Source organism: Diorhabda carinulata, chromosome 1 (assembly GCF_026250575.1).
Source record: "Diorhabda carinulata isolate Delta chromosome 1, icDioCari1.1, whole genome shotgun sequence".
NCBI classification, from domain to species: domain Eukaryota; kingdom Metazoa; phylum Arthropoda; class Insecta; order Coleoptera; family Chrysomelidae; genus Diorhabda; species Diorhabda carinulata.
Window position 1 is genome coordinate 31,010,438 of NC_079460.1, and position 8,973 is coordinate 31,019,410.

The 8,973-nt window shown below is 29.3% G+C and overlaps 1 protein-coding gene across 1 annotated transcript; it reads right to left on the reverse strand.

The window, feature by feature from the left end:
* Positions 1–1,000: 1,000 nt before the first annotated feature.
* On the reverse strand, positions 1,001–8,156 carry LOC130898947 (uncharacterized). Its single transcript, XM_057808577.1, has 6 exons — positions 7,809–8,156; positions 7,653–7,750; positions 7,306–7,596; positions 5,481–5,958; positions 3,328–3,894; positions 1,001–1,488 (listed from the first exon to the last, which is right to left on the reverse strand). Exons 1-6 carry the CDS (start codon positions 7,877–7,879, stop codon positions 1,194–1,196), a joined length of 1,800 nt encoding a protein of 599 aa, XP_057664560.1. The 5' UTR covers positions 7,880–8,156; the 3' UTR covers positions 1,001–1,193.
* Positions 8,157–8,973: the final 817 nt, after the last annotated feature.

The window sequence follows — 8,973 nt, forward strand, 5'->3', positions numbered from 1 at the left end:
GGAAAAAGATTTTCTAAAATCATATTTATTTCAGACATGAAACTGTTATTTTTGACTTAAGTGCGTAAAATGAGTATTGTGCCATGAAAACTCACAGTTCTACAAAAAATGTTTGTATTTCGTGTTTTCATATCGTCTGAAATATTTTAAAACAAAGACTTCCAATACATCTTGACGTGGTTATTGCTAAACGACTGTTGTCTTGAAAAAAATGAGTCTATAAAATGTCATGGTGAATGGAAAACTGGATCTGTAGTAAACACATATATAGAAGATAGTTCGAATAACAAAATTGAGATTTCTAACAGAATATTGAATTTTCCATCTTCCCCCAAACAAAATATATGATAAAATTATGGAATCAACTCTTCAAGAAATATTTAACGTTCCTGGTCAGCAGCAACATGGAATTTATGTTGGAAGTAGTTGTTCAAATATTTCTATCAATTATTCTAATAAATCCAATTGTTTTATGATGAATAATTGACTCTGTTAATAATAAATCCTTAAAAAAGTAATATTTCTTGTTTATTTTATGAATTTTGGTTGGGAAAAAATTGACACAACTAATCTAAATCACTACACTAACTTAAAAGATTCAAACCTATTGAGTAATTTTACTTATTCACATTGCTGAATTGCTTTAACGTTCTCGTGGTCGTAAAGCCATTTTTTATACTTCGTTGCAAAATGGGCATTTCCAGTTTCTCATATATTCTCAATTTGTTTCTTCCAGAAAACGTTAACCAAAGTAAGGAATGTCTAAGTTTAGATAATTCTAGAACGAATTTCCAGATTCTTGTACAATAGTTTTAAAAGTACAAAGGTATAAAGGAGAAGACGAGGAAAAGGAGAGAGTGAAAGTAGATGATAATTTAATATTAACCCACATGATAATATTCATGTTTTAAAAAACAAAAATAACTTTAGAAAAATATACAATATCATCTCTTTATTATTAATTGAACTACACTGTAACTGAAAAATTAGTCATGTAGTAGACATTAAAAAAGATTTTAATAAATAAAGACCAATGGTTCACATAATAAACATTAAAAAAATTATGATATGAAAGATAAAGGCATTAAATTTCCAAAAAAACAGAAATAACTTGTAATCAAAATTGTACATTGAATCATATATCAATTTGAGACTTTTTGTAAAAAAAAATAGATATATAAACGTTATTTGATTCACTTCACCAAAAGTTCACCGGTCATTATTTCTACAACCATTTTCTTCCTTAAATACGGCATGTGTTCTTGGCTGAACACAATTTTGGCATCTCGAGTGAGAAATTCCGCAAATGTACAGGAGAACATGCCGCAATCACTGCCATTCATCTGCTGTGGAATATCTTTGACGTTCTCCAATTCAAAATCAGACGTATCAAAAGGAATTTTCTTCTTGTCTAGATGTTCAGCTTCTAAGTATTTTTTTAATGCATCTAAACACTTATTGTTACTGCTTCCCATACTATCATAATATCTGCAATACATTTATTCTTCTGTATACAATACATCCAAAAGAGTTCAAATCGACAATTGTCATAAACATACACACCAATTTAGCAATTAGTGAGAGAATTTATTATTAGAAAGGTTAGCAACATTTTGTACAACAATCCAAACAATGAACTACTGATATCAGAATTTCTTCAGATAACCATTTTCCAGTTTTAGTAGAAGGTAGTTCACTTATGATACAGCTTCACATTATGAAAATTTTATAAGAATCTTGTATATTTAGCAAATTCGTTTGAAAGCTTAAGATTTTCAAAATGAATGCCATGGAAGAGTATAACGATGACAACATTGTAATCGCTATACTTAACGCTTGGTAAGAATCAAACGTCTGTAAGATCTCGTGAATATTTATAAAATGTGAAATTAAAAAAAAAATGTTTTAAACTTATTAATTAAAAAATAAAAAGATAAAGAGAATTTTTATTGATATGAATATATCTCAGTGACTACCTTTTACATTACAACTAATGAAATATATTTTACCCAATCTAATAGAAAAATACAAACAAAAGTGAATTTTATAGCATCTGTCTATTTGGCATTGCAATTTTTGATTTATTAAAATTACCTTTTTAACTTCGATAAGGAAAACCTGTTCATCAAATTTTCTTTTGCTGCACAATTGATATTGATTATTATATTTTGTTATTTATTTCACTGAAAATAATTTTTGTCTACAACTCTCGCCAACTTAAAATAAAACTTAAATAAAAAAGGTAGTTGCATCCCTTCATTTATATTATTGCATGCAATAAAAAAGCAATAGCTCCAATGAATTGATTACTTGAGCAGTTTTAATTATAAGAACTTTAATTTTACTAATTATTTTTAATTTATAAGCATCAATAGTACAAAAAAATACTAAACTTCGTTTTGTTTCAATTAATAGAAGAGCTCAATCCTATCAACTTGTATATAATGCTATGTTGAAGTTTTGTAAGTACAATTAATGAGGTTAGCTCAAATAAAATGTGATTATTATACAGTCGAACTCCAATAATTCGAACTGCAAGGGACCGTAGCAAAAGTTCGAATTATCGAGGTGTTCGAATTATCGGAGTTGTGCACATTTACATACACATATGTATGCATTTCGATGCATCTTTCCATTTTATAAATAAATAAATATGTTATGGGTATATAACATGTTTATTTATTTATTTATTTATTTAAAATAATAATTTGTATACGTTTGAAGAATTTTTGGTCCTAAAAAGGACCGATTATTTATCTTAAAATAAAAAAAAAATACATATATTTATTTTTTTGTAAAGAAATCAGCTATGCTAGATTGCTTCATGCTGACGATTTTTTCCTTTGAAGCAAATCGAGTGATTTGACAAAATATCGTCGTCTTACCTAGAATCTGAAGATTCGAATTTTTCAATTTTTTTCAACACTAACAGTTCGAATTTTTCAATTTTTTTCAACACTAACAGTTCGAATTTTTTAATACCTTTGTATATACATAATTTATACAAGAAAAATTCGAATTTTTCAATTATTCGAACATCAAAAATTCGAACTTTTCAATTATTTAAACGCCAAAAATTCGAATTTTTCGGTAATTAACACAGAAAATACGAATTTTTTGATAATTCGAACTTCAAAAGTTCGAATTAACGAGGAATTCGAATTATCGGTGTTCGAATTATCGGAGTTCGACTGTATATAAGTATATAAATAAATATATCAAATACCACATGCTTTGAATGTTACATGTGAATGCACATTTTGCAAAAATGAGACAAATATGTACTGCTGAATCAATAGCAAATATAACAAATTATTATATACATACCTAATAGATTTTGCTCGAAAATCAATAATGGCCATACACCAATGCATGCCTAAATGTATAGGAACGCAAATAAGCGCGTATTCAAAAATATCAACTTTTTTAGTCCATCTTCTCAATGACTGATGCCCGTCTTTCAATAGCTTTGGATAAAAGAATGTATTAAATGCATAAGCTTTTGGCCATTTTGGGTGTTTTGCTCGTTCCATAATCAAATTCATGTAGAAATTAATAACTTCATCGTTAAGCCAATTTAAACCGGCGATAGTTAACAAATCTCGCCTTGTTATGTTCAAGTTAAATTTCTTGCAAAGAATTTCGTTTGGATCTCCTCTGAAGGCCTTATTTATGATTTCACTGTGAGCTTCAGTAAGAGGGGGAAATTCCACATCTTCTTCTGTTTCTTCTATAGGTAATACGACATCTCTGATTTGCAAAGACTTATTTATCTTTTGAGTCAGTGCCTCCATGCGCATATCTTTATTAATTTTCCCATGTTTCTCGGAACAATCTCTTAAATAGTCTATCTCTTTTTTTCTTTCGGCTATTAATTTTTGATGGCGATTTACTCTAAAATAAGGTAAAAAAAATTAATAATAAACATAAAAAACATCCAAAAATTATTAACCTTCAAATAGTTAGAAATTAACTTCAGTAATTATGAGCTATGTTTGATTTGCAAAACTGCAGTGTTCTCAAAATATATTGTACTAAACGATATTCAGCATCATGTTTTTGGTATTAATATTGACGTTTTTAAACATTTAACAACAGTACTGAGCTATCTTGTCACCAGTAACACTGATAAGAAGTATTTCAATTAAGTAACTCTCAGGAGACTTACACAGCAACTTCTCATTAGATACAGACACAAAAATATATTTCTCCATTAGAAGATGATGAATATAATATTTAGAATAATTGCATTTTTTTGTATAATTACTTTCAATCAAATGAATTATATATTCTGACTTGTCGCCAAATTTTTTAGAATAAGAAGAGAAACAGGTTTCTGAAAACATAATAGTTTCTTTTCACTATATTATTTATATGGTCACTATAAAGCACAAGATTGTTGTGAATATTTAGTAAGTTTGAAACAATACAAATAGAAGTGAAATAGAAAAGTACTCATATACGGGAATATTGTTCATTTACCTGAGCTACTAGATTTTTGAAACTGAGAAACACTTACATACATCCAAAGAACTGAAATACAAAACCCAAACAATAATATACCAGTCAAGTATTTGTTGTCATTTGGCACATAGCCTGTTCGCAATACACAGTTAATAAATGCAAAACACAGAAAAACTTAGCATCATTACATTCAGACAAAGCACTACAAGTAATCTTTTAAAACAATAACGAAGTACCATGAACAGACCTGATACTTCTAAAATTATTAAAAGAATTGCCTAGAAAATGGAGTATGAAAAAATTTTGAAATAATATTGCTCACCTAAGCACCGGATAAGTTTGAATGGGCAATAAGCTTGCTATCTCGCATAGCAAAATTATTATAACATAATAATGGATAAAACATAATACCAAGGTCCCACAACCCAACATTATTACTAATAAAATCGATAACACTAGCCTGGAACAGAGTAAGTAAAATTTGGTATCCTGGATACTATAATATAACTGATAGGTAACTTTAAACAAGAATAAATGATGAAATCTATCAATATTGCAGCTCCTATTATTTAGAGTTTGTCGGGCAGTGTTTTAGATTCAATGCAGCATCTAATATTCTCAGCCAGCATCAAATAACAAATTCAATATAATAATTCAATGAGCATGATAAAAAAGTTTTGCTTAATTATAGATACCCTTTATTATATTGCAAACCAAGTTTTACACCAGGAATTGCACCACTCCAATAGGCTGAGTTTTAAGAGAAAAAAATGCAAATACTACTAAAAACTGAAAAGTCAGACTGCTCCTATTATTCCAAGAGACAAACAACAGAAAACTAAATAAGCAATTGCCTGTGGATCTAACATAAAAAAGAGCATTTTTCATCTTGCCGTAAGTGAGAATACATAACTTGTTCAGATCTAAACCAATAGCTTATAGAATTATATTGCTTCTATGCTAATTTCTGAAATGTTTTAATTTTCATTATTACTAGAAAATATATATCAACTTACAAATTTTCCAGCCATTCAGGCCTGGTTTCTATAGCAGTGTCAACAACCTTCTTGAAAGTGTTAATGGGATCGACTTTAATATCTGGCTTGGGAGATGGTGGATTTACAATTACCGCATCAGGCTCTGAATCTGAATCCTTTATAATAATTGTATCATTTTTCCAATTATTCAGTACTTTTTTGAATACATCTTTTGTGGACAAATGTTTGTTAGATGACTCCAGTTTTGATTTCGTTGTAGTAGCAATTGTCCCACTTGTTATATTTGCCGTATCATAATTAAAAAGCGGTGATTTAGAGAAATCTTTTGATTTTTGCAGTAATTTTCTATACATCATTTTGTCATTCAAACGTATACTACTTGAAGAGTCATTCAATAATGATTGGAATAAGTTTGTTCTTTCTTTCAGCCGTTTTTCAATTTGTGAAGTTCTGTATTTGGATATACCCCCAGAGCTTGGTCTAACATAATTTAGACCTAGAAAACAAATAATGAATTACTACAATTTGAAAATTAATTTGTAAAAATGGTTTTTCGTAACAAAAATTACACAAATTGACAAAAATCAAAGTTACTTTAAATGTGATAAATAAATGTGAGAAACTTTACTAGATTGCCAGATTTGTGACTGCAAAATTACCATTTATCACAATGAATAGATATCCTGGGTATATCATATGTGACTTTATTTATAAATTTAATTTAAAAAAGTTCTTTTGGGTTGAGAATCTCAAGAGCAATATTTTCAAACTCCCAATTCAACATTTCACATTATGTGAAATTGGCATCACATTTCCCTATAAGAATTTCTACTACTTTTCTTGTTGTCAGTTCAGGAGAAGCGCTATTAGGAAGTTGAATCAGGTGAAGAAACTTCTATCAGTGTTATGGAATGAAATTAAATGCAAATTATACTTCAAAATGATCAAACAGATTATTCAATATAAAATAGTTGAGAACAAATTACATAAAGAAGTTAGTTAGGCTATAGCTAGTGGTAGAAGACATAAAATAAAATCCAACTGTGTTTGCCAAGTAACCTGAAATTCATCTTCCAGCTTCTCTCTAAAACCTTCAACTTCTTAGCAGAACTCTAACCAAATTTTATGTTACCTTATTACTTTGTTTTTAATAAAAAAATTCATAATAAGATATAATTTTGAACAAATATGGAAAAATGAACTATTTCTATTGTCCCTAATACCTACCTAATTCGGAATAAAAAAAAATTATATCAAAGAAACTCAGTAAAGAGTACCTACTATGGATAATCCAACTTCCCGCATAGTGACTTGTGTATACACCTTATCCTAAAATATCTAAACTAAAAGTATGATCTATCATGTACACTTCTTGTCAAGCACAGAAACCAAACCAGACAAAAATTATTCATGATTATTAATTTAAACACAAACCTTCACTTTCCTGCAATGGTGATATTAGACATAAACTTTGTAGGGTATACTGCTTATAATATTCATAAACATTGAAGGAGCCTTATGTAACACATTTAACATAGCATATTGGTAATGCTCAATCAGAAAATTGCAATGAAAAAGTTCTACCATATCCAATTTTTATGTGTATTGATAATGTCATAAGGGTGAAAAAAGAGTAAAAACAATAAAAAAACATGTCTATAGAAGTAGTAAAATTATTTTCACATTTCTATAATATCATTCTTAATAATTATTACATGTATAAACCTACTTATCTTGAACATTTTGATCTGCTCTTGAGCAGAAATTAGCAAACAGAATGTTCAATAGCCAAAATAGAAATGTGTCAAAATATCAATAATATTAATTTTAAGCTTATACATACCTTTTTTGGTAGCTTCATATTTTTTAGCCATAGGTGACAAAACTTCTTTAACAAAACAAACATCACCATCAGTTTCATTACACTGTCTTTTAGATGTACTATTATGTGGAGTTGATGTGAATTTACCAAATTTCCTATCACTCAGGTTTGTACTTCCATTTAAAGTTTTCACATTAATTACTTCTTCATCATCGTCTTCAATTAAGTTAGCTGTTTCCATATTACGACTGGAGGGAGTTTTATAAATTGAAGTCTTTCTTAAAGGTATTGGTTGTACGAAGTAAAATTCTCCTTAAAACATAAATGTCAATAATAATTATAAAAATCAGGTGCAAATCAAAGCTTACTGTCGAAATCGAAACTATTTTTCAGTGGATCTCCTTGTAATCTTCTTAATTTTGGTTTAGGTGCGAAAAATGATGAGCATGGAGGAGAATCTAAAGCTCTGAAAAGTTTTGGTAAATTTTTTTGAAATGCAGTTTTGTTATAAATAGTATAGATACCTTCGTTTTCTATTTCTTTCGGGTAGAATTGGGTTCATCAAACGTCTTATAATTTCTCTTAAACCATCCATTTTGTTAATTTTTTTAATAACGACCAGTTGACCATTACAGCGTTAAATTTCATAAATTATTATTACGGAATAAATTATTTTCTACTATAAATAAGCACAAAAACTAACAATTAATATTGATAAACAAACATAACCGGTAACGCATTATGGCTGAGATACATACATTAATTTCCAACTTAAAATATCAATTGATATCAGTATAATGACAATGACAGATGACATTTCTACTTCATTTTTATAAACAGCAGAGTTACCATCAGCTACCATCAATCAATTTTTTCCCTACTATTCTTTAGGCTTCTTCTCTATTGCTATACTGAGTTTATAGTGCACTGCACTGAATGGAAGTAGGACAAGTAGGTCAGCTATTTGTGAGCAGGTATAAAGAACGCGTCAATGATTTAGTTAATTCTTCTAATGATGCAGGAAATATGTTGTGTCCATTTCAACCTATTACGGGTGCATTCCACTAAGAGTTCACGGCGTCTGAAATACTTTTTTTGGCGTTCCACATTGCGACTACAACCGTTGTTGTCGCGGCGAGAGCGTCACTCGTGGCGTCATTACCATCTTTCACGACGACCCTTGTCAATATGTGGGTCGAAGTAAGCGTTGAAAGAATGAGCGGAATTTTCAAAGCTCAAGCAACGCAGACTGCAATCATGAGAATTTATCTTATTATTTGATGCGGGATGGGATACTATTTGTACTTTTGAAACATTCTTGTAACTCGCTACCAAATATTTTACTATCGCCACAGAAGATATTTTGATTTTACTTTAATGTAAATCAGTTAAATACTCCACTAATAAATTCAATAACTTACAAATTATAACATAACCTCTAAAGCCTATCGCTCTATTTTTTTATGTTTTGCGATTCGTTAATATTTAACTCAACGATCAAAATGCCTCGTAAGCCGTTCTACTTGGGTTTACGATTATAACACTCTGGACTAAGTGGAACGGGATAGTTCATGGTAGTGAACGTTATTGTCGTGAGTGCTTAGTGGAAAGCACCTCATGTTAAATGCTTTTTCTACTTGTTATCAAATCTTCATCTGCATACCGTTTAATTATATTCTCACAATCAAT